The sequence below is a fragment of the Callithrix jacchus genome, chromosome 7, assembly GCF_049354715.1.
Source record: "Callithrix jacchus isolate 240 chromosome 7, calJac240_pri, whole genome shotgun sequence".
Classification (NCBI taxonomy): Eukaryota; Metazoa; Chordata; class Mammalia; order Primates; family Cebidae; genus Callithrix; species Callithrix jacchus.
The window spans coordinates 122,339,158-122,364,898 of NC_133508.1; the positions used below are offsets into that span (position 1 = coordinate 122,339,158).

At 38.1% G+C, this 25,741-nt stretch overlaps 1 protein-coding gene across 3 annotated transcripts in view; it reads left to right on the top strand.

The window, feature by feature from the left end:
• DNAI3 (dynein axonemal intermediate chain 3) overlaps positions 1-25,524 on the top strand; it is an 84,413-nt gene extending 58,889 nt beyond the window's left edge. For 2 of the 3 annotated variants that reach the window (XM_054236491.2, XM_078332347.1), the window contains exons 16-23: positions 1,509-1,596; positions 8,971-9,101; positions 11,859-11,922; positions 16,123-16,253; positions 18,413-18,617; positions 20,834-20,925; positions 22,103-22,225; positions 25,354-25,524. In XM_054236491.2, coding sequence (XP_054092466.1) covers positions 1,509-1,596; positions 8,971-9,101; positions 11,859-11,922; positions 16,123-16,253; positions 18,413-18,617; positions 20,834-20,925; positions 22,103-22,225; positions 25,354-25,509 — 990 coding nt within the window. In that variant the 3' untranslated portion in view covers positions 25,510-25,524. Of the gene's footprint in view, positions 1-1,508; positions 1,597-8,970; positions 9,102-11,858; positions 11,923-16,122; positions 16,254-18,412; positions 18,618-20,833; positions 20,926-22,102; positions 22,226-24,941; positions 25,235-25,353 lie in introns of those variants that run through there. The other variant, XM_009001604.5, reaches the window with a different exon arrangement.
• The last annotated feature ends 217 nt before the right edge of the window (positions 25,525-25,741 follow it).

Sequence of the window (25,741 nt, forward strand, 5' to 3'; positions counted from 1 at the left end):
GGATCTACTGAGCTATGAATAGTTCAAACAACCCCAAACTCATCCAAGATATTTTAATTATTTTTAAAATTATTTATTTTTATATTTTAATTATTTTTAATTTATTATTAATATTGAGGGGTACACATGCAGGTCTGTCCCATGGTTATGTTGTATAATGCTGGGGTTTCAGCTTCCGTTGAACCCATCATCCAAGTAGTGAGCATAGTACCCTTGAGGTAGTTTTTCAACCCTTTCTTCCCTTTTTCCCTTCCCCCCAGCAAGTTATTTTGATGCCTTTTTAGATCCAGGCAGAAATCAAAATTACCATGAACTTAAGATTGATATTTCTTTTATAAACAAGCCACAATTTGCAAATGATTTGTGTAACGATTATTCCATTGCATATCAGTTGCCTGAAAATTGGTTGGTGCTCAAGTTAGCCCAGAAAAGCTAATTTTCCTCCCTACTATAGCCAAAATTCTGCATGTTTTGCCTATCAGTAGAAGGAAACAATAGTGTTCCTTCTCTAAGTTTTTGGGATATTAGAGCACAGAAAGCTTGATAATACCTATGACCAAACAGAACTGAAAATTAATTGAATGAGAAGTTGTTTGTATTTATTTCACATGGCAGAGCTTGAAGAAAAGCAGTTTTAATTTGCAGAAAATGTGGCTATGGATGAGATATGTGTGGAAAATATAAATGGACTTCAAACGTTGGTGGCTCTCTTTTTTTAGAATGTCTGGTTTTAATTTTAAGCTTAACACTTTTCTTCTGATTTATAAGTATCACAATAATTATATTATTTTATATGTGCTCCCAATGGAAGAGAGAACATGGAGGAATAAGAATATTGCTGAGGTAACTGGGAAAGAATTGGAAAAAGAAGATTATAAATTTGGAAGACTGTGGGTAGGATCTACCGAGCTATGAAGAGTTCAAACAAACAACCCCAAACTCATCTAAAAATAATTGCATAGCATGTGAACAAACATCCTGACAGAGAAGGGGCTGAGAGAGCCGTGAGGGAAAACTGTGAAGTGTGACAGTTTCTCTTTCCAGCCACCAGGATGCAGTGCAGGCCCAGGGCCACTTCTGGAACTCCAGGGCATGTTCCTGAGAGGACTTGGAGGTGGCCAAGCAGATGCAAGGTCCCTGCCCAACTTTCTGGAGTTTCATTTAACTGAAAATTTAGGGAACAGGGTAACAAGTTATTATTACTTTATACTAAAACTACTAAGGATATATTATGGAATACCATACAAGACATTTTCTTCAGAAAGAAAATAACACACATGAGAATTTGGGATGTGGAAATGTGTCTCCGGACAAGCTCCTTTCTGTGGCTGGGTTTAGAAATGTGCTCTCCGTGGAGAAAGGCAACTAGAAATTTGAGGGCCAAAGGAAGAAAAAAAAGGAGGTGGGTTTCCTTCAATCTGGGAGTAGAAGGGAAAGGAAAGAATAAATTACCCAAGGATAACTTCTGGATATGTGGACATAATCTTTCCCATATGTTCTCCCAAAAGATAAGGCTGTCCAAGGGTGAAACAAGTTTAGACCACTGCCCAACCAGAATAAGCCTGAATGAAGACCGTCTTCTTTACAAAACAGAAGGTAACTGCCTTTATTTAAAAAAAAAATTTTTTTTTAGTAGTTTGAGTGTTAGTAGCTGATTATGACTAATGTGAGTTACCACTAGGATAGTGTAATTTGTAAAAGGAATACAGAAAATCAAACCCTCCAATGTGGAACTTTATAATGGCAATAGTAGCTATTGCCAACACATTAAAACTGCCTATACACAAAAAAGATTCAGTTCATTTCAGCTTCACAAATATTTATTGAGCACATTTATGTGTCTTTAGAAACTCATTACATTAAAAGAAAATGAAGTCCACTTAATGAATATGTTATGTGCTCAAATAATAATGCTACAGAATGGAACACATCTGAAGTCTAGCAGAACAAGTTATGAAGTATCAAGAAACAAATTACCATTCTCAATTAGAATATGATTTTTAAAAATAATATTTATATGGCACCAAGATAAAACTGAATAAAGAAAGAAAACTGACTTTTAAATCTATCTCAACTCAACCCACATATCTTTGTTGAAGTAATTGAAGGGCGTACATATAAGCTGTCAAAACTATTAAGATAAAGGCATGCATGAATATCCCAACTGGAGAACAATGCATAGTGAAAATGTTCGAGAATAACTAGCAGTTGAAATATTTTCCAGACATTTTATTTATCAAAAGGATTTCCATTTATAAATTTTTCAATGTTAAGTTAAATGATAGGATATCTAAGAAAAATATATTACATATAACTAATACCCAGCTTTAGCAAAATTTCACTTTGGAGCCATGTGTTTTATTAATATAACCCAAAATCTCCTGCTAAAAAAATTTGAATCACTAAATTTTTATAGATATTTTCAAAGCATTATTAAACCATTGCATGCTGTTTCTCTATTAGGGCCTGCTTCATTCTAGAGGGAATCTAACGTGAGTTTTCTCCTTCTTCACCTCTCTTCCTCTTCTTTCTTTTCCTCTTTTGTATTCAATCATTAGTTATCATGTATTGCATTCCAGCCGTGGCTCAGGTACTGTGCTACTATTGCATATGCTTTCATTCATTAAACAGATATTTATGAATTGCTTACTTTGTGCTAGGCCCTGGGTATACTATAGTGAGCAAAAACAGATGCTAATGATCACAACAATCTATCTACAAGCTGGGAATTTCCATTACTGTTTTATAATTAAGAAAATCAAGGCTGAGAGAGGTTAATGTAATTTGTAAAAAGGTAACTTATTAAATGTGCTAGTATTATTTTTTAACCTAATGAAAACAGGTGGCCAGGAGGATGTGACTACCTTTATCTAGTTTATAGAAAGGGTATCATTACCTATTTTAAAGTGTGAGGGGTTTTTTTTAATTCATTTTTAACAACCACATTGAGGTATAATTGACATACAATGAACTGCCTGTTGTCAAAGTGTTCAATTTGATATCCTTTGACATATGTACACACCCATGAAACCATCAACATAATTGAGATAATGAACATATTCACCACTTCCAAAAGTTTATTCAAACAGGAATTCCCTTTGGGACGCTTCCCTCCAGCACCTCCCTCACTCCCAGGCCACATTGGATCTACTTTCTATCACTATACATCAGTTTGCATTATCTAGAATTTTATGTAAGTCATACAGTATGTACTCTTTTTATTTATTTAAGAGATGGGGCCTTGCTCCATCACCCAGGCTGGAGTGCAGGGGCATGATCATAGTTCACTGCTGCTTCTAACTCCTGGGCTCAAGCTATCCTCCTGTCTCAGCCTCCTAAGAGCTGGGACTACAAGCATGCACCACCACATGCAGCAATCTGGCTTCTTTTAATCAGCATGATTATTTTAGAATAAAATCTAATTAGAATAAATCTAATTTTATTTTAGAATAAAATTCATTCATGTTGTCTGAATGAATCCTTTATTAGAGTGGCATTTCATTGTATGAATATACAACAGTTGTTTATCCATTCACCTGTTGATAAACAGTTAGATTGTTTTCAGCTTAGGCCTATTACAAATAAAGCTTCTACAAACATTCATATACAAGTCTTTGCATGGACATACACCTTCATATTTTCTTGGGTACATCCCTAGGAATAGAATGGTTGTATTATATGACAGGCATATGTTTAACTTTTTCAGAAACTGCCGAAGTATTTTCTAGTTTTATACATTCCCACTAGCAATGTATGGAGAGTTCCATTTTCTCCACATCCTTGCCAACAGTTGATATGGGTAATCTTTTTAGTTTAACCATTCTTAAATATACATGGTCATATCTCATTTACACTTACCTAATGACTATAGTTGTCAAGCAGATTTTCACATGTTTTTTGCCACCTTTTTATCTTCCATGGATAAGTGTCTGTTCAAATATTTTGCCCATTTATCAGTTGGGTTGTTTATTTTTATTTTTGAGACAGAGTCTCACTCTGCCACCCGGGCTGGAGTGCAGTGGCACGATCTTGGCTCACTGTAACCTCTGCCTCCAGGTTCAAGTGATTCTCATACATCAGCCAACCGAGTAGCTGGGATTTTAGGTGTGTGCCACCATGCCTGACTAACTTTTGTGTTTTTAGTAGAGACAGTGTTTTGCCATGTTGACCAGGCTGGTCTCAAACTCCTGTCCTCAGCAATCTGCCCAAGTCGGTCTCCCAAAGTGCTAGGATTATGGGCATGAGCCACTGGCCTGTTTGTTTTCTTATTATCAAATTCTGAAAGTTCTTAATATATTTTATATACTAGTTTTTTCTCAGGACTAGTGATATGTGATTTGAAAATATTTCTTCCTAGTTTGCAATTTGTTGTCTCATCTCTTAGCAGTCTTTTGAAAATTAGAAGTTTTTAATTTTGAGGAAGTACAGTTTATCAGTTTATTCTTGTTGTAGATCATGATTTTGTTGTTGAATTTAAGAAATTTTTGCCTAGGCTATAGTTGCCAATTTTTTTCCTAATTTTTCTGGAAGTTTTGTGGTTTTGTATTTAGATCTATGATTACTTTTGAGTTAATTTTTGTAAATGATATATGTTATGGATCAAAGTTCATTATTTTGTGTATGGCATTCCCACACCATTTGTTGAATACACCATCCTCTCTCTACTGAACTGCTTTGTACCTTTGTCAAAAATCACTTGTCCATATATATGTAAGTCTGTTTCTAAACTCTGTTCTGTTCCATTGACCTATCTTTAGAGCAATACTACACTGTTTTGATTATTCTAGCTTTATAATTAGTCTTGAAATTAGATAGCGTTAGTCCTCCAACTATTTTTTTTTTAAAGTAGCTTTTGACTGTTGGAGGTTTTTTCGCTTTTCCATGTGAATTTTAGGAAGAGCTTGTTATGCATAAGAAGCCAGCTAGGATTTTGACTAAGGTTGTTTTGAATCTGTAGGTCAATATTATGAGAATTAGCATCTAACAAAATGATTTTTAACACATAAACACACCATCGCTCTTCATTTACTTAGGTCATTAAATTCTCAGTGATTTTTGTACTTTTCAGTGTATAAGTCTTTCACCTCTTTTGAGAGGTTTCTTTCTAAGTTCTTCATATTTTTTGGTGCTCTTGTTAATGGTACTTAAAAATTTTTAATTTCCGATTGTTCATTGCCACTGTATAAAAATACAATTTATTTATTATTATTATTATTATTATTAGAGACAGAATCTTGATTTGTCAGGAAGGCTGGAGTGCAGTGGTATGATCTCGGCTCACTGTACCTCTGCCTCCTCAGTTCAAGTGATTCTCCTGCCTCCCAAGTAGCTGGGACTATAGGCATGTGCCATCACACCTGGCTAATTTTTGTATTTTTAGTAGAAATGGGGTTTCACCATGTTGGCCAGGCTGGTCTCGAATTCCTGAACTCAGGAGATCTGCTTGCCTCAGCCTCCCAAAGTGTTGGAATTACTTTGGGAGGCGTGAGCCACCATGCTCGGCCTACAATTTATCTTTGAATATTGATTTATATCCTGAAATCTTGCTAAAATCTCTTACTAGTTATGGTGGCTTCTTTTAGACATACTGAGTTTTCTATATAGATGATAATATCGTTTGCAAATAAAGACAGTTTTACTTCTTTTCCAGTCTGGATGACTATTTTTTTTTCTTATCTGATTGTACTATGTAGAGCCTCCAGAATGTTAAATGAAGTGTGAGAGTGGACATCCCTTTTTTGTTCCTGATCTTAGAGGGAAGGTCACTATATGGCGCTGATCTGCCTCCTGTGTGGATGACCAGCTTTCAGGACTTTGAGACCAACTATGGTATTTCAGATTTCCTTTGGTCACACTGCCAACTATCCATCCATTCTGGGCACCCTTGGCCCTGTTAACTAGATTATACTCATAAGATTATAGATCACATTTTGATTCTTGATCCTGTGCTGGTTCTGCTTTGACTGTGTATCACAAGTCCTCGCTATCCCACCATTTTCTCTTGAGGTCTGTTCAGATTTCGTGTCAGTGTCTGGTACTCTGTTACTATTTAGTAGCCAGAAACTACCCACCCTTTGTCTGCCATTTTTGGTCCATGACAATCCATGCTCTTCTAAGTGGTCACTTTAAGAAATTCTGTATTTATTTTGATAAGGAAGCCCTTGCTCTGAATGGTTTTGGAATTTCTCTTTTGGAATAGCCTTTACAGCCTGAAGGCTATTCCAGACTTTACATATATATTCTTTACAGCCTTTATGTATATTCTTCTAAGCAATGTGGCATAGCAGCTAAGAAGGTAGATTCTGGAGTTGATGGTCTGGGTTTAAATCCCAAAGCCACAATGTATTATTTCACCAAGTCAAATTACTTTACCTCTCTGTACCTTAGTTGGTGGGGTTTTTTTTAAATCCATTTGAAAATAGAGTAAGGAAGATTAGGGGAGTAAATAATAAAGGGAACGACCTCATAGAGCATTGTGAAGGTGAAATGAGTTATACACCAAGCTCTCAAAATAGCACGTAGTCAACACACAGTAAATGTTAGATACCATATGTGAGACCTTGCATAAATTACTTAACCTCTCTGAGCCTCAGTTTACTCATCCTTGGAGGAGGATCAATGCATAACCACCTTGGAAGTTCTTGTGAGGATTGAATGAAATAGCTCCTATAAAGCACATACTTTAGTGCCTGGCATGTAGTAATCATTCAATAAATGTCAGTTGCTATTGTTATTACTATCTCAAAGGATGGGAAATCTGTGACCTATGAGGATGATTTTGAATCTAAGTATCCAAAGTTATTCCTGTCAATTCTGAATAAACGTAGTTAATAACATTTTTCCCTGACCTCACCTTCTTTGACTCTACCACAGCTGTCCCCAACCTTTTTGGCACCAAGGACCAGTTTTGTGGAAGATAATTTTTCCATGGGGTGGTAGGGGGAGGTGGTGGGGAAGGCATTAGCTTCTCATAAGGAGCGTGCGACCTAGATCCCTTGCATGTGCAGTTCACTATAGGGTTCGCGCTTGTGAGAATGTAATGCTGCTGCGGTCTGACAGAGGTGGAGCTCAGTCAGTAATGCTCACTCACCCACCTGCTGCTCATCTCCTGCTATGCTGACCGGTTTCTAATGGGCCATAGATAAGTATCTGTAGCCCAGAGGTTGGGGCCCCTGCTCTACCACATTAAATGCTATTAACTCAGCCTGTTTTCTTGGAGCTCACACTTTTCTTAGCATTTGTGACTTTTTTATCCTGCTGCTTCTTCAATTTTCTCTCCTCTATTTCCTTTCCTGGCTCCATTTCACCTTGCTGCCATCTACTCATGAATGTACCTTGAACTTGAATTTCAGCTGTGTGCCTTCCTCATTGGTAACACAGTCTACCTGCATGACTCTAACTTTTATCTCTGCTGAGAATTCTCCATCTGACTCTTGCTGTCTCCTGGGTTTAAACCCAGTCTACCCTATCAAAGTCAATGTGTCCAGAACAGAATTGATAACTTGAGTCCTTCCTCATTCTCTCTTCAGGCCTCCACATCCAGTCTCTCACTCAGGATAATCATGTTTTCCTTTACACGTATCTCTTCCTTTTCATTATCAGTTGTAGCCCTGTAGATCAAGGTCTTGTCTCCCCTTGTTAGAACAGAAGCCTTCACACTTTTAATCCTACACCCCCTCATTTAACATTTTTGAGTACAGATTCTCAATGTGTGTGTGTGTGTGTGTGTGTGTGTGTGTGTATATTTACAAATTACATACATATTCTACTCCCTAATATATTTGTGTACATGATTTAAAAAGAGAGGAACAGACATTGAAGTGAGAGTAAAGAATTTGAAATAAATATCTTAATGATTTTAATTATATATATTAAATGGATACAAAATGTCTTCTTGCTCTTCCTACATGTATTATAAATAATATTTTTAATAAGAACAATGTGATTGAATATGCCTAGTCATGTTTGAAATGTTGGTTTACACTGTATAATACAGATATTTAAAAATCTAGTTTGATGTTTGGCTCAGTTTTATATTGATTTTTGATGTCTTACTTAGTAGGAAAAGACACCTCTCAAAACATATAGATCCCAGACAATAAAAGTATTGGTTGACTGTGCCAACTAAGTCATGACAATCATTTTTAAGTTTTATCCAGAATCATGTTAAAGTTTTTTGAAGTGTAATCTGTCTTTTTGGTATAGCTGGTTTTCTTCTCCTGTTTTAGTTTTCATTTGTCTGTTGGTTGGTTGGTTTTATGGTTTTTATGGTTTCCTCCTGGGTAATATAACTCAGAGGACATATTGAGGAAGTGTGAAGAGAGGAGGGTTTTATGAGCATATATTTTTCAATAATCTTTCCCAGGAATTGATTATCATTATCATATTTTGAAAAACTAGTAAGTTACCTGGGAAAATGGTGAAGACATAGCATTAAGAGAACAGAAAACAAATATACAAAACTAAAATAGGATATGATCCAGTTCTATTTAAAGTTTATATATTCATAAGAAAAGTCACAATATTTTAATATTATCTCTGAGAGACATAATAATGGATGATTTTTGTTCTTTTTACTCACACTTTTCTCTATGCTCCAAAGCTTATATAAATACCATTTATTAATTTTAGAGTACAAAAAGATTTTTAAAACAAGGTAACATCAAATACTTCTAAAAAGAAACAGGTTGCCAATGATATTTGTGTTTCAGTCCCCAGATTAGTGATGCTATACACTATGTGCATGTATAGCTAGAGCTATAATACAGTACAATTATTGATATTTGGTTTGGAACAGAAAAGCATTCTGCTGCTAAGTTGGAAATCTAAAATGCTTAGACTTATGCCAACTACATTGGGAAGGGAATGGGGCAAATGTAGGTGGCAAGGGGCAGAAAGTGTAAACTGTCTATGTTTTAAAAGATGTTTCACTGTAAATATGTACTTCTTTTACCCATACTCCCCTGAAAGACAAAACGTTAACACAGAGCAAAACAGTGAAGGCAGGAGAAAGGAATCCATACCATAATCTAGAAAGTGGGATGGCCAATCTTCTCAAGCCAATAGATGACTTCTGCACAAAGTTCTTTGTGGGAACAGAGGTAAATTGGGATTATTAGCTTTTAAAATCAATAATTATTAACACTGAAATATATTATTACAACATCTTATTGGATATTTTTGCTGTGTAAAGACATAAAAATTATACCATTTACATACTTATTATGTCTGTTTTCATTAAATATTTTTAACTTTGATACCTCATAGATTCCCCTTTAAAGTGTTCCTGAACAGATGTGGAAAAATCTATAAAATTGCATCCCTTTTTAGCTAATAATGTATTGTTCAGTCTGCAAATATTCATCAAATACTTTTCTCATTTGGAAGAAACCATACTAAATGTTAGAGATTTACTAAGAAAATATACTGTTTTGTTGGGCTAACACAGTCTAGTAAAAAAGACGGTAAAAAACTCAATTCAAAAGATGAATAACAATTGGATATAATAATGACAATGGCTGCCATTTTCTAAGGACATATTATAATAATAACCAAAGTGAGCTCACATTTACTTGATACTTTCTGTGTATCAGTGTCTGTGCCAAGTTATTTTCCAAATTATATCCCATTTAATCCCAGTAATCCTGCAAGGTTGATATTATTATTGCCATTTTATAAATGAAGAAATGAGGCTCAGAACTCTACAGTCATATGGAGGCAGAGATGCTCTTTTCTCTCGTGACCCCCTTTCCTGAAATACAGACAGAGTATCTCTCCCAGGCCAAGTCACCATGGGAAGATGCCATAGCTCAGTCTCACCAGAATGCAATCTGTATCCACACTTAGGTATGAAGAGGAAAGTAATCAGTTCCACAAGCTCTGGAGAACGTAACTGTGTCTCAGGCACAGCACTGGGTGCTGGAATCGGAAGTGAATATCATGGTCCCTCTCTCCTCAAGGCACTCTCTGCCTAGTCAAGGAGCAGACACATGATAAATACCAACACCAGTCCAGAGACCATTCTAATAGGAAGAAGGAGCTTGGGGAAGGTGATCCACAAGCAGGTTGGACGTTGGAAGTTGAGAAGGACTCTCAAATAGCAAGTTACTTCCTGAACAATATTTTGGAGTTATGAAAGTCCAGAATTTCTCTGGACATAGTGAAATAGTTTGGTGTAAGAGAGAAAGGTGTGCCTAGAGTGCTTGGTTGGAATCCAATACTGAAGGGCCTTTCCTGCTATGTTAATTTGTAATTTGAGTTTCATTTAGTAAGCAATGGGATACTACCAAATAAATATGGTAGTATTTATAACTTCGTTTTCAAAGCAAAATTTAAAAATACTTTTTAATTGTGGCAAAATATATGTAACATAAAATTTATCTTAAATCATTTAACATGTAACATAAAATTAAAATTTATCTTAAATAAGTCATTTATAATAAACATAAAATTTATCATCTTAACCATTTTTAAATGTACAGTTTGGTGGTATTAAGAAACTCCTTCCCCAAAGGAGTTCTATAATCTGTTGGAAAGGTACATTCATGTTGTATAACCATCACCACCATCCATGTCCAGAACTTTTCCTCATCCCAAACTGGGACTCTGTACCCACTAAATAATAACTCTTTATTCCTTTCTCTCCCCACCCACTGGTAACCACCATCTATTTTCTGTGTCTGTGAATGTGACTATTCTAGATACCTCATATAAGTGGAATTGTACAATATTTGTCTTTTTTGTACACCCAAAATTTTAAAGCAGGGGAGTGACACCATCAGACCAGATTTAGAACAATTAATGACTGCAAGATCTTAAAGCAGAAATTAAAGCATGACAGACCCCGCTGCTCAAACTTTTCAGTAACAACTCGGTAAAATTGAGTTGAATAAAATCCAGACTCTTCACACCATGGCCTATAAGATTCTGTACCCCCCTCCTTTTTATTTTTTGAGATGGAGTCTTGCTCTGTTGCCAGCCTGGAGTGCAGTGGCATGATCTCTGCTCCCTGCAACTTCCATCTCCTGAGTTCAAGCAATTCTCCTGCCTCAGCCTCCCGAGTGTCTGAGACTACAGGCACACGCCACCATGCCCATCTAATTTTTGTAGTATCAGTAGAGATGGGGTTTCACCATGTTAGCTAGGAAGGTCTCAATCTCTTGACCTCGTGATCCACCTGCCTCGGCCTCCCAAAGTGCTGGGATTACAGGCATGAGCCACTGTGCCCAGTGTCTCTTTCCTTTTCTTTTCTTTTTTTGTTTGAGATGGAGTCTCACTCTGTCACCCAGACTGGAGTGCAGTGGCACAATCTTGGCTCCCTGCAACCTTACCCTCCCAGGTTCAAGTGATTCTCCTGCCTCAGCCTCCTGAGTAGCTGAAATTACAGCTGTGTACCACCATGCCCAGCTAATTTTTTTTGTTTTTTAGTAGAGATGGGGTTTCACTATGTTGGCCAGGCTTGTCCCAAACTCCTGACCTCAGGTGATCCACCTGCTTTGGCCTCCCAAAGTGCTGGGATTATAGGCATGAGCTACCACGCCCAGCCTTTTTTCTCATCTCCTAATACAAACTCTTGCCTGCCTTTGGAGCCCTTGCCCTGCTTGGAATTTCTTTACTCATCACTCAACAGATACTCACTGTACATTTAATATATGCCAGGCATTGCTCTTGGCTCTGGGAATATAGCAGTGAACAAACAGACAAAATTATCTGCCTCATGGGGTTGGCATTACAGTGGAAGATTCTACCAACTTTGTTTTGCATTTGTTTTGGTTAACAGTCAGTCTGAGCATGTGAGTGTGAGGTCTTTTGTCTCCTAAGTTGTCATTGTACTCATCAGGAACCTGTAATAATTTTAGGATGGTGAAGTGATATACACAGATTGGAAAATGGAAAAAGACCCTGAAACTGGCCGACTTATGCGTAAGTTTTGTGATTGTCCTGTTATTAATAAGATGTTCCTTTTAATTTAAACTATCCAAGGGAATCGTATGCAGTACAGAGTCACCCTGTTCTTGCTAATGGGAGGGAGGGCTAATGACTAATAAGGTGGAGGCCTTGAATAAGCAGCATAGTTGTCACCTGGGAGCTTGCTGGAAATACACATAAAAATCTTAGATCCTACCCCAGGCCTACTGAATCTGAATGTGGATTTTAATAAGATTTTCCAGGGTATTTGTTTTCACACCAAAATTTGAGGAGCACTGACCTATATGTTGCTTAAATGACTCAGAAACTTGAGTGATTTAATTTAAAAATAAAAAGCTGTTTTGATAATTCAATAACCTGGTAATTCATCTATATGTAAAAGCTGAGTCAATGTGAGATTATAAGCAAAATGTATGATATCTAGAAGACCCCAGCAGAGTACAGGAAAAGGGACTGCAGGCCCCTCCTTTGGGGCTAGGACAGGTTGTGTCTTAATGTCTGTGGCTCCCAGAACCTGGGTCTTTGGAGAGCTGAACTTCTGTCACATCCAGGTGTGAGAAGGAACCATAGTCGGGAGTACAGGCACCCCAATAAGGAAAGCTCCGTCTCTAGTAGGCTCAGAGCCTTGGGGCTCACTACTATTGTAATTACTCATTTTAAAGCTTTGAATTTTGCCATGGCGTGAAAATATATTTTAACTGCGTTTCACAGTTTGGGATAACCATAAACAAAGGAAGAGGTAGCTCCTAGGATGGCTAGGTAGACAAAGACTGGCAAGAAGGCTTCAGAACACTGTAAGGGAGCAGTGTGGTAGAGCATCTTGACTCCTTGCAGAAGGGATCTGGTCAATCATGAGAGTGGAAGTGTGAGTGACTAACGGGCGAGAGGTCAGAGCCACAGCCTGTAGGGGACAGCTATTGGAGCTCAGGTCTTCGCCTGTAACCTCCCAGCCTCACTCCTACTGTGGTTCCAGAAATCAGAGTCCGTCTTAAGATCTGAGAAGACTGTCAGCTGTGCCTTCAGGGTAACCATTTAATCTTGCAGCCAAAATACTCCTACTTTATTCCCTGACTAGAACCTCAAATGTGTGTTGTTGACAACAGTAGGGCATTGAGAGAGGATTAGATTTTCCACTTTCCATTCATTCCCAATTTCATGATTTAAAGCTTAACTCAACATTAGATATTGGATATAAGAATTACATTCAACTTCTTTTATGCTTACTTCTATATCTATGTATTCAACAATTAATGAATGTTCATTGTGCACGTACTCTAATCTAGGCATTACAGAACATGACAGCAGTCTTCACCACACCCCTGAGACATAAGCTGATGCCATGACTAGTTTATGCATAGGGAACACTGATTCTTCCCCATCTCAGAGATTTTCTTGGGGCACCACTTCCTCCTAGACTGCGTAAACTGCTTTGGAGGGGGCCCATGACAAACAGATTTTTAAGAAGAAACTTCTAAGAGACAGATTACCTTAATTGAGATGTGTGTGATAAGGAAGCCCAAATCAAACAAACTTTCCAGATTATCTAAGTGACAAGCCAAGATAAATGCAGGCTGAATGATGGCAGTTGACATAATCATGTCATGTACTGTACTCACAAATCGATACATATCATGTGCTAGGTACTTTCTATGGATAATTCGTGTAGTCCTCACAGCAGCCCTATGGGTAGCTACTGTAGGTGCCCTTGCCAAAATTTGAACACAGGCAGTTTGCTTCCAGAGTCTTTGCTCTATATTGCCTCCAGCATTAGATAATGACTCTGAAAAATGGCTTTTTCATTTATTGTAATTTGTTTATAATAACCTGGCCTGGAGACTCTGGCAGTCCATTTAATAATTTAAGGACAGTTCCATTCATTACTAAATGACACTAAGGTCTTTCAAAGGAAAAAAGAATGGAAAAGTTTTTATAGGCTGAGAACATCTAATGTTATTTTAAAGTGCAAACCTTACGATTGTCAACATCACTATCATCGGTCATCATTTCAGTCCTTAGAGGGCCCTGCTCCACGGAGTGAGGTGGTGTCTAGGGAAGCCTCACTAACACAGAGGACAAACCCAGGTTCTGAGAAACAGGAGCAGCAGCAAGAAGAAAGCTGCTAGTTTCTAGAGGTCTTGGGCCTTACCAGGAATCTTCTAGATCACTTCAAGATGGCCTCAGAAGTGTGTCTTCTGTGCTCTCTTTAAGTAAGGGGTTTGGTTGGAGGAAAATTCACCTTTTTTTTTTTATCCAGAAAAGCTACATTTAAATTTTTACTTATTTTTACTTAAAAAATGTTTTAAATATGGTAAAATACACATAAGCATAAAACTTACCATCTTAACCAATTTCAAAAGTATAGTTCAGTGGTATTAAGTATACTCACATTGTGCAATCAATCTCTAGAATTCTTTTCTTCTTGTAAAATGGAAACTCCATACCTATTACATACTAACTCCGCGTTTGTCCCTTCCCCCAGCCCTTGGCAACCACCATTCTACTTTTTATTTCTATGAATTCAACTACCCTAGAATCATGCAGTATTTGTCTTCTTGTGACTGGGTTATTTCATTTAGCATAATGTCCTCAAGCTTTATCCATGTTGTAGAATGGATCAGAATTTCCTTCCCTTTCAAGACTGAATACTATTCCATTGTATGTGTAACTACATTTTGCTTATCTTTTCATCCCTCAATGGATACTTGGATTCCTTCTACATTTTGGCTATTGTGAATAATGCTACTATGAACTTGAGTGCAAAAACACTTGTTTGCAACCCTACTTTATGAGCTTCTTATAAGATTTAGTACATCTTTTTCTGCCTAATATGTCATGAATGTTCTGGGGGGAAATACCCCATCTCTCACATAGCAATTAATATGATAAAATTCAGAAGACATTAGTATAATGTGGTTGGACATTGTGGTTTGGCCTTGACAGGCATATGTTTTTTATGGTCATCCCTGGGGCATAGCCTTGTAGGCGACAAGATATTTAGAGGATTCAGTTCTGCAGCCAACCCTCAGGAAGAGGAAACTCAAGCAGAATCCTCCTGTTATTTGAGTAAAGAGACCAGAGAAGCAGGAAGACCCTGGGGCCTGGGGTAGAAATGAACTCTTGATCTTAACATTTGAACCTGTAAGGCTTCCCACTAGGAACAAATGGAAGTGCCATGGCTCTTATCAGAAACCTGGCTGTCATTCTCAGCATTTCAGCTCTATCTTCAAGCTGTCTCCAAGTCCTGTCAATTCTAGCTCACAAATATTTCTTCTTCTCCATTGCACCTTAGTCCACATCACCATCTCTCTCACCAGAACTGCCACTGCAGCTTCCTCTGCTTTTACCTGTATAATACATTCTCCCCACAGCAACCAGACTCTTTCAGAAACATCAATAAAATTGTCTCACTTGGAGACCTAAAGGACTCGTTACAGCACACAACACTTACAGTGTAATCTGAATTCCTTTCTTGGAAGGCCCGACATGGCCTGTACGCTCCTAGTCCCCGTTTGTTTCATGTCTCTCACTGAGATGACCAGGTTGCAGTCAGGGTGCCTTCCTCAAGTGTATAAAAGCACTAAACACTTCTGTTCTTAGGACTTTGGTTTATGTTTCCACTGTCTGGAATGTTCCTTCACGCCAAAATCTTCCTGTGTTGAACTGCTATTCAGGCCTACGTGACACATCTTCACAGAAGCCTTTTCTGAGTTCAGTCTAAATTACAAATCCCCTTGTATTTGCAATATTTTTTCCTTCGCAACACTTTTCACACTTTTTAAATTGTATACTTTGGGACGTGTTTATTGAAATTCTATCTTTCCTACTGGACTGTAAGCTCCTTAGGGGCAGGATCATGTTTGTTTACTAACCATTGTCTACGCAGCCAGCTACAGTACTTGGTATTACATATAGGCAATCTATAAATATTTATTGAGTTAATAAATGAGTAAATGAATAACACAAAGGATTCCTTTGAGCTTGAAAAGTGGCCTTGATGGGACATTCCCTGGACAATCCATAATAAGAGAAGAAGCCATCCCCTGACAGATCTGTTCACTCCAGCTGACCTCTAGTTCTGTACTTCTGGACCCCATTCGTGGGGCTCTGACTGTCCATTGGAGGTCTTTCCATTCTTCACTGCGGGAATGCAAATAGTGTTATTAAAGATGAGATGGCCGCCTTTCACTCCAACAGCAAAGAAGCCAGTGAGCATCCACACCATTCATGATGGAACTGTCCACACTGTTCAGAGATCACCTTTCTACAATGACATTATTCTCACAGTTGGGGGGTGGAACGTGGCCATATGGAAAGAAGGTGTCACGGTAAGTTGCCTGCAAAATGGAGGTGTGGGTGTGTGGTCCTTTGTTATTGAGAAAGACAAGAGGAACTGTTATGTTCTGACAAAAATGCCTTTGGGACACTTTTTAGAGAAATTAGAACAGATGGCCAGGGCTCCAGCTTGTCAGGAGAACCACTGTAATCCTTTTGAAAACACATTTGTTTGTTTTTCCTTCCTGAGGGAAGAAAACAATTTATAAGCTCCTTGTTCTCCAAAACTTAACAGTCTTGGAATATCTACTGTGGGCATTTTTGGGGGGTGGGGGCTAGGGTCTCACTTTGTTGCCCAGGCTGGAATGCAGTGGGTGATCCTGCTCACTGTAGCGTTGACTTCCCAGGCTCGACTTCCCATCTCAGCCTCCTGAGTAGCTGGGATGACAGGTGCACGCCACCATCCCTGGCTAATTTTTTTTTTTTAAATAGAAACAGGGGTTTCACCATGTTAATGTTGTTGCTCAGGCTGCTCTCGAACTTCTGGGCTCAAGTGATTCACTTGCCTCAGCCTCCCAAAGTGCTGGGATTACAGGTGTGAGCCACCACACCTGGCCTTGACTTGCATTTTTTCCTCCCTTGAAAATACAAGATGGGATGCCTAATTCTGTATGAAGTGCAAGGAGAAACACTGGGTTTGTCATCTTTCCCTCTGCACCAGGAATATGTTAGCGGGTTCAGAAAGTGGGAGTGAGTAAGCTGAGGGTCCGTCAGCAGGCAGACCCTCGCCTGTCCAGAGACATACAGTGGTTAAAGGGAGGCAGCAAGAGTGTGGTCAGAATTGGGAGAGGGACTGGATACAAGCAGATAAGAGCTAAACTACCAAAAACTAGAAAGATTGATAAAATCCAGTGAAGCAAGGGTGTGGGGAAATTAGTATGCTTGGTGGGATTATAAATTGACATGTCTCTTTGGTGAGCAATTTGAGATTATCAAAACCTGAAACTATGTATATGTATATATGCATATAATAAAATTATACACAAACACATATATATTTCAAAGTTTGTATACATATATATGTATATAAATATATATATATTTAATCTAACAGTTCCACTTCTGAAACTCTAACACATACAAATACTCAAAAACTATATTTATCATTGAAAAGAATTTAGAAACTACTTAAATGGCCATCAACAAAAGAACTTCTGCTTTATACCAGTGTACTTCTGTATGTTTGATTTTTTTTTTTTTTTTAGCAAGTTTTGTAGTTAAAGTAAAAGGAAATTCAGGCATGATTACCCAAAGACTATGCCAGGGTCGGGAATCTGGTTATAGAAATTCAAGGTGCTGGGAGAAGTAGACAAGGAGAACAAGTTTGAAATGTCGCCTCCAAGGAGTCCATAAATCTGCGACATTCTTTCTTCACAGGAAAATCTCTCCTAAATGTATTGGAGAGTGAGAGGTAGCTCCGTGGTTTAGTTTAGTCCCTGCAGATGTAAGTAGGGAAAGGAGCACCCCTGGTCAATAGATGAAGCCTGAAGTGGGTAGAAAGCACATTCTGTTATCACTTTTGAAAACCTCCCTAAGAAGGCAGATTACCCCATGGTAAAAAAAAAGAGAAGATGATTGCATGATGCTTAGATGGTCTAAAAATCTCTTCTTATTGTATTTATAGGCTATCAACTGCTTCCATCTGAAGTAACTTTAAATGAGAATTTACCAATTCTGTTGTTGATTTTCAACATGCAGTGCCTAGCTGGAACTGGCAGACTTTTCATTTGTTTTACTGCCTACTGTTTACTGAGCTGTTTCCATGGGATGTACATATCTGATAGCAAAATAAAGGCATAAACAGAATGTCTTTTAATCTTTACTTATCTGATGTTCACCAGTCTCCACAGAAATAGTCACGAGGTTAGAAGCAGTAGTGATTTTAGAAGCAGGATTATTAGAAACTTCAACAACTTAATTGGAAGGTTTAATCTTTTCTGAAAAGCAACTAAAAATGGCTTATGAAAACAAACAGAAAGAAAAGCTGGTATTATAGAAAAACCCTGCAACAAAGAAAAGTAAGACTTCCTAGTGGCCATAATTTTATTGCTATATGATCATAGCCAGCTTGAGTTGTACTTAACATACATTATGGTGAATTTCTCTCAGATAATAACAAATCTTTCTTATCTTTTAAAAAATTTGTTTAAAGACCGGACCCCTCTTTCAGTCATGCTGTGCACCAAAAATGTATACCTCAGGCCACTGGTCCCTGACTCGGCCCGGAGTTTTCTATATCGGCCGAGAAGATGGATATATTGATATCTGGGACCTTCTGGAGAAAACCCATGAACCGGCCCAGTCTCAAAACATTTGCATATCTATGATCACCTACATCAAACCCTGGATCTTTTCTGGTATGTTAATTCTAACTAAATAAGCTAAGTCATTTTGGGTAACTCGGGAACATCTTGATGTTCATCTGAAAAGCCTCCAATGTTTCTTAGTTTTTTGTTTTTCTTCCTGCCCCATCCCTTTTTATCCCTTCCCTTCTCTTCTTTCCTTTTCATTTTTCTCTCTTCCCTTTCCTTCTCATCTTTCCTCTTCCTTTTCCCTCTCTCTTGGTCTCAAACCTTGGACGCAACCTGAGCTCTTGTCACCATATTGCCTCATCAAGGTGGGTGGATCACGAGGTCAAGAGATCGAGAACATCCTGGTCAACATGGTGAAACCCCGTCTCTTCTAAAAATACAAAAAAAATTAGCTGGGCGTGGTGGCGCGTGCCTGTAATCCCAGCTACTTAGGAGGCTGAGGCAGGAGAATTGCCTGAACCCAGGAGGCAGAGGTTGCGGTGAGCCGAGATCACGCCATTGCACTCCAGCCTGGGTAACAAGAGCGAAACTTGGTCTCAAAAAAAAAAAAAAAAATGATTTCTGAGACATGTCAGGCAGAGGCTGGTTTTGAAGCACACAGTGGGAAACATCCTTCTCCTTCTCTGGGCAGGCAGGGTGAGCCCTAGATCTTTGTTATCCCTTGCTGATTTTTTCCCAGATAGAATAAATTTTGAGTCTTTAATTTTCATTACAAGTTGTATTTTTTAATATTATATCACTTTTGTGATTCTCCCCTGGCCAGTGTCGAGCAGTTCCCTTCATGAGATAAAATGATTATCTGGGGTTATATATCTATTTAAGCTTTAACCTTTGAACCAATTATGAGAAAAAGTAATATATAACAAAGCAAGCATAAATTCAAGTATGTGTCTATAGAAACATGATGTATGTCCTTTGTCTCCATTTTTTTTTCTGTTTCGTCCAAGTAGTAATTTCCATGTACATCCAGTATGTTTGCCTCTTTTATTTTATTAATTTTGCAGTGAGGTCTTACTCTGTTGCCCAGGCTGAAGTGCAATGGTGTGATCAATTCTCCTGCCTCAGCCTCCCAAAGTTCTGGAATTATAGAGGTGAGCCCCTGTAAAAAGCCACCAGCCTTTTTTAAAAAGAAGTTTCCCTTTGTTTCCAAAGGTGGGCAGGCATGAAATTGTCTTTCTATCCATTTCTCAGAAACATTAGATTTGGAAACTCAGTCTTCAGCATCTTGAGTGTCATAGTCTCTTAGCCATATGTGCCACCAAAGTATCTTTTCCCTCTTTGGAGTAAAACATTGTCTTTGTACACCTAGAGGGATTATGAGACCAGGATTTTGCAATTTGAAGCAGACCTAATAAAAATGAAAAGAACACACACACAGTGAGATAGAAAATTAAAATTCTCAGGCTGGGCATGGTGGTTCACACCTCTAATCCCAGGATTTTGGGAGGCTGAGTGAGATGGGAAGATTGCTTACATCCAGGAGTTTAAGATCAGCCTGAGCAACATGGCAAGACCCTGTCTCTACAAAAAATACAAAACAAAAATTAGACAGGCGTGGTACTATGCAACTGTAGCCCCAGCTACTCAGGAAGCTGAGGTAGGATAGTTGATTAAGCCTGAGAGATTGAAGCTGTAGCGAGCCATGATCAAACTACTGCACTCTAGCCTGGGCCGCAGAGGGAGAACCTGTATCATTTAAAAAAACAACGAAGAAGAAGAAGAAAGAGGAAGATTAAAATTCTCAAGCATTTTGCATATTATACCCATTTTAAATGCTCAAGGGACACTACTTTTTACAATAAGACTTGTGGTTCTGGCTATATCTTTGAAATTCTTCTGGATAATAGTACCCTTTAGTCCTTTCTGTGTTTGGTGAAAATCTACATCATGACTTTTCTTTGAAAATCTTTCCATGTGTTCTCCCTGCTTTCTTCTCAAGAATGCCCAGTGGGCCCAGCCACAAAGAGTGTCAGCTTTAGCCAGGAGCCACATTCCTTAGACAGGCACCAGAAATACAAGATTTGAGGCAGCAGGGAGGCCGACAAAGGCTCAGTCTTGGCTTTCGTTTCATCAACTGGAAAAAATGACTTGTACATGTTTACGTGGTCCAACCATGAACATCTGATGAAAATGCCAAGGTCACTGGAACCACAGTGGGTCCTTTGGGAGAACACAAAACAAAAACACGTTTCATGTTTAACTGCTTAAGACGGTTTTCTGTTTGCTCATTTTTTCCTTTTAATTTATTTTAAATCTTTCAGCTAAACAGCAATTTATAGCCATAGCTGATTATTATGGAACACTGCATATATTAGAAATTCCTTGGACATTAAGTCGCCCTTCCACCAATGAGGTGAGTAACTTATGGCTTAGAGAATTAATGTGACCAGATATTTCTAAGATATGTCTTTAGAAAAAATTTACAAATGACAGCATTTTTGCTCTATTAGGGAACAAAAGACTCATACAGTAAATAAGAGGATATATTTCTGTTGCGTGAGTTAAATTGTTTGAAGTTTTAAAAAAAAAAAGCCCCAAACATGAGATGGGAGGGAAACCAAGTAAATGAAGTCCAGAATCTGAGAGAATAACCTGGGAATTCTTAATCATAAAATGTCATTTTTCCATTGTAACCAAAGTATGGGACACTTATTTCAGTGATACCCTTCCCTGAGGTCCCAGTTGACATGTTCATGCATCTCTTCGTCACTCACCCCTACCGGCTCCCAATCCAACTTGGAGTAGAGCAGGCAGCACATCTGAGCTGGTGGTGTTCTGCACCCCCAACCTTGTATCCACCACCCAAGTGTTTCAATATTAATAATGAGCTTTAAAAAGATCAATGAATGGAAATATATAAATGTATATACGACAAACATTAAACATATAGATTGCAGTCTGCTACAAGTCCCAACATCGATCTTGTTACTAGCAGGCAAAAGGCTCTCTCTCCCCTGGTTGCTTTCCCCAAGGTCTCTGCTGACTTTTCTGCTTCTATTCTATGCCTACACACTATGCCTTCCAGGGACCAGGAACCCAGCTCTGCTTCCAGTCCCTTTAGGGTCTGCATTGATATCCTCATCTGGGGTCTCCAAGTTTGACTGATGATATGAAACTTCTCTCAGTTTTAGAAGAAGGAAGAAACAGGGAAAAAAGCAACCTCTGAATATTTCTACTACAAAATTGCAGCTTTTCACAGCTCTTTCCTTTCAACCCTACTTTAGAAACCTCCAAGGCACAGAGCCCTAAGTGTTAACACATTAGCCCCTGAATTGTGCTAGCTCTTCTGGTAGGGGGCCTGTGAGTCCAATTTCCAAATTATATTTACCTAAGAGATTTAAAGTATTGCAAAATAGATAATCTACATAACAATCAGGTAGATGATCATTAGGTAATGATCAGGTAGATTAGGGAGGTAGATTAGGTAGGTCGTCTATGTAATTATAAGTAGCAGAAATTCTAACAGAGCCTTGTAAAGGTCATGGGGTCTTCCTGCAGATCACCCTCTCACGAGCCTCTGTTTCTAACAGATGACAAGTGTTAACCACTACTTTGAAAGAGAAGTCAAGCATCTGGAATATGTAGAACAACGCAAAAATATTCGTGAGCAAGAAAAGAAAGAAATGGAACTAGAAATGGAGAAGAAAAAAATTGTAAGTTACATTTCAGAAATGAAAGATGTTTTTCTCGAACGCCAGTGAAAATATATTCATTTGGCTTAATTCACAGTTATACTTTTTCATGTTCTTCTGTTGTGCTCATGAGAGGCAAGAGGGCATTTCTTTGATTTCCTAGCTCACTATGAGTGAGAACTGGCAGTTAGATACCTAGTAAGATTCTGTCCAATTTAAATTTCTGAAATTTTCTATAATTTCAAAGTCCTATAGTACAGATACGTTAATTCAAAATTTGAATGCTTTCATTATAAAATTTTAATATCTGGCAGATAATGCATGAAAGAAGGTAGTGCAAAAGAGTTGAATATGAATCAAGACGTGGGCTCAAATCCCAACTCTACATTTACTAGCAAGTAAAGATATTTGGAGCAAGGCTGAGCTTCAGGTCTCTTATCTTGAAAATAGGAATACTAATAACTGGGATTACTGTAAAGTTGTCAGTTAAAGAAAGTGAAAAATAAACTTTCAGTAAATAGAGCTATTATAAGGTCAGATGTGGTGGCTCACACCTGTAATCCCAGCACTTTGAGAGGCTGAGGCAGGCAGATCATGAGGTCAGGAGTTTGAGACCAGCCTGGCCAATATGGTGAAACCCTGTCTCTACTAAAAAATACAAAAATTAGCCAGGCATGATGGTGCCCGCCTGTAGTCTCAGCTACTGGGGAGGCTGAGGCAGGAGAATGGCTGGAACCTGGGAGGCGGAGGTTGCAGGGAGCCCAGATCGTGCCACTGCATTCCAGCCTGGGTGACAGAGCAAGACTCCATCTCAAAAAAAAAAAAAAAAAAAAATAGAGCTATTATAATGATAGATGATTAGATAGATAGATAGATAGATAGATAGATAGATAGATAGAAAGATGATTGATAGATGATAGGTAGATGACAGATAGATATGAGGGGGTGGAGAGAGGTGAATTTTGCTGTATGTAATACACTGAAGCTATGAAACTTTAATAGAGGAGAATTTGGTATACGGCACATCCATCTTAAACTCTGCCAAAAAGAACCTAAGCTCTTAAGCACCCCATGCTATTCTTTCTCAGCTTCTCCCTGTTTGATATGAATTCTGTGACTCTGCTGGTCTTCCCTTGCCCACTGGACTTTGGGGCTTTTAAATACTCTGTGAATTAGGCTCTTCTCTCTTTCTCACTTGAGAATACCTCAGTCTCAATTTCTATTTCCCTCTTGCTCCCTCTCGCTTTTGCTCTGTTGTCACCAGTATTTCATCATTGATCCCATCTGCAGGTTCCGTACAGCCAAATACATACATCCTCAAACACAATTATTCACATGAGGCCCACAGTCTCAAAAGCACCAGCATGTGGAAATGTTATAATGTGCTGCATTAGCAAATAGATTTACATTATCACTTGTTGGTACTAATTAATGCAATAAAAGCAGAGGATCTCATTTCAAAAACATGTTTAGTGACAAAGTGTAAAAGAATGTCAATTAACTTTTCATTGAGTTCCACTGCTATAAACAAATTGATCTTAGTTTTGTTCTTTTGCACACTTAACAAAAGTTGGTTTGTTGAGATTCTAGTGTGGGAGATAATCTGCCACCCTTTCCCTACCCCAGCAATTATCCATGATCATTATGAGTGTTTAAATACCATGGCAACAGCTCCTAATTATCTACATCAGTGGGAGCAAGTAGAATTGTGGATAATCCAAAAGTAATTTGCATGTGAAATACTTTTCAAACACCTGTATATTATAATAATTATATCTTAAATTGTATTATACTTTTCAATTTCCATAACGTTCCCAACTTTTTATAACTTCATTTCTATTTGAAATAGTGCCTCTCTTTTAAGCAGAGTCACCACTTCTCAAATTTTCTCTGGACCTGCTGATATATTATGGATATGTGAATGAACTTAAAAGGGTTCCTCTGTTACATTTAGAACATGAAAAAGTCTCTAAGGAAGAACAACTAATGTTAGTCAGAAATGTCTCCTTATAAGCAACTGATGATAAAGAGGGAAATGGGAACAGTAACAACCTCAGAAGATTGCAATGGGGATTAAATGAGTTAAAATATTTACAGCACTTACCCACTAACTGGCACATAGAAAGTGTTCACACGTTCGTCCAGCAAGGCTGGCCTTTATGAGTCTCACCAGGTGCCAGGATAAGGCTGTACAGTTCAACTCAGATTTCAGGAAAATCATGTACCTGTCTATTTGCAAACATAAAATCTGGATACAGCTCACTCCTCAAAGGATAATAATAATCACCACTCTAATCGCATATGAAATGGGAGTTTTCCTAACGAGAATTTCAGCTGGAGACTCAGCCTGGGGAGAGTAGTCATTGCCATGTGATCCACAAGCTCTGCCATCTATATGGGACTTAGAAGAGGGAGATTTCAAAAGAATTATGCAACCTCTAGGATATTAGTCACCCTCCAGTCTACATAAGGGAAATAAGAATTATAGGAAAAAAGACTGAACGAAGGGACTGAGAGAGAGGGAGGGGGTTGGAGGGCCATATTTCCCCCACTTCCTCCTTTCCCAGCACATGTGACTGCTTCCCACCCACCTGCCCTCCTGCCTTCCTGCCCTCCATCCAACCCTTTCCAGAAACAGCAGCCAGGTCAAATGATCACAAACAGCCCTTTCTCATTCTTTGGTATTTTTAGATATCAGTGTTTTATAGGGATGTCTTGTTTTCCACCCCACCCCTAGAAAACATATCAGAAGTCAAAAGAACAAATGGAGGCTGAGTTAAAAATGGACTACGAGAGTTATCTGGAACTGGAAAAGACTGTTCTTATCAACCTTGGCCTTCTGAAAGTCACAGAGAAGGGGCCATACCTGGATGTAGTGTAAAAAGCTTCCTGAAGGGGTTTTGGGGACTTCTTTCTTCTTTTTATTTGTTATTTATATGTCAGGTGAACTGGCAAGCTGAACATATATATAATGGCTTATTTATAATTATAGACTTTTATTTCTCTGCTATTAAAACTTTTGAATTTTAACAATGAGATCTATTTCAATTTTTGTACCAAATATGTATCGGATTTTATACTGAATATGAAAGTGTTCTGTTTTAATGAATGTTTTCAATAACAAAATTTTTATTTTCCTATAATAATAGAAAACTTTGGATGTCCCTTCCATCCCAATCCTTGCCGTTCACACAGAGGCCTTCATCCCAGGCAGAAGGGGAAATCCAACTGCTCCTACTTATCAGCTTGCTTCTGGCCACCTTTCCAAGAAAAGTGCTTCCCCTGGGCCACTGTACAAATTGTAGGACTGTATGCTAAACAAAATATTAGCAAATCAAATTCAGAAATATATGTATATGTGTATATATATATATATATATTTTTTTTTTTTTTTTTTAAGAGGTTAACACATGAAGACCAAGTTGGGTTTATCCAAGGAAGATAAAGTCAATTTAAGAGTAGAAAATAAATCAGTGACTAATCAAAAGAGAGAAATTATGATAACAAGTAGATGCAGAAAAACATTTTATAAAAGTT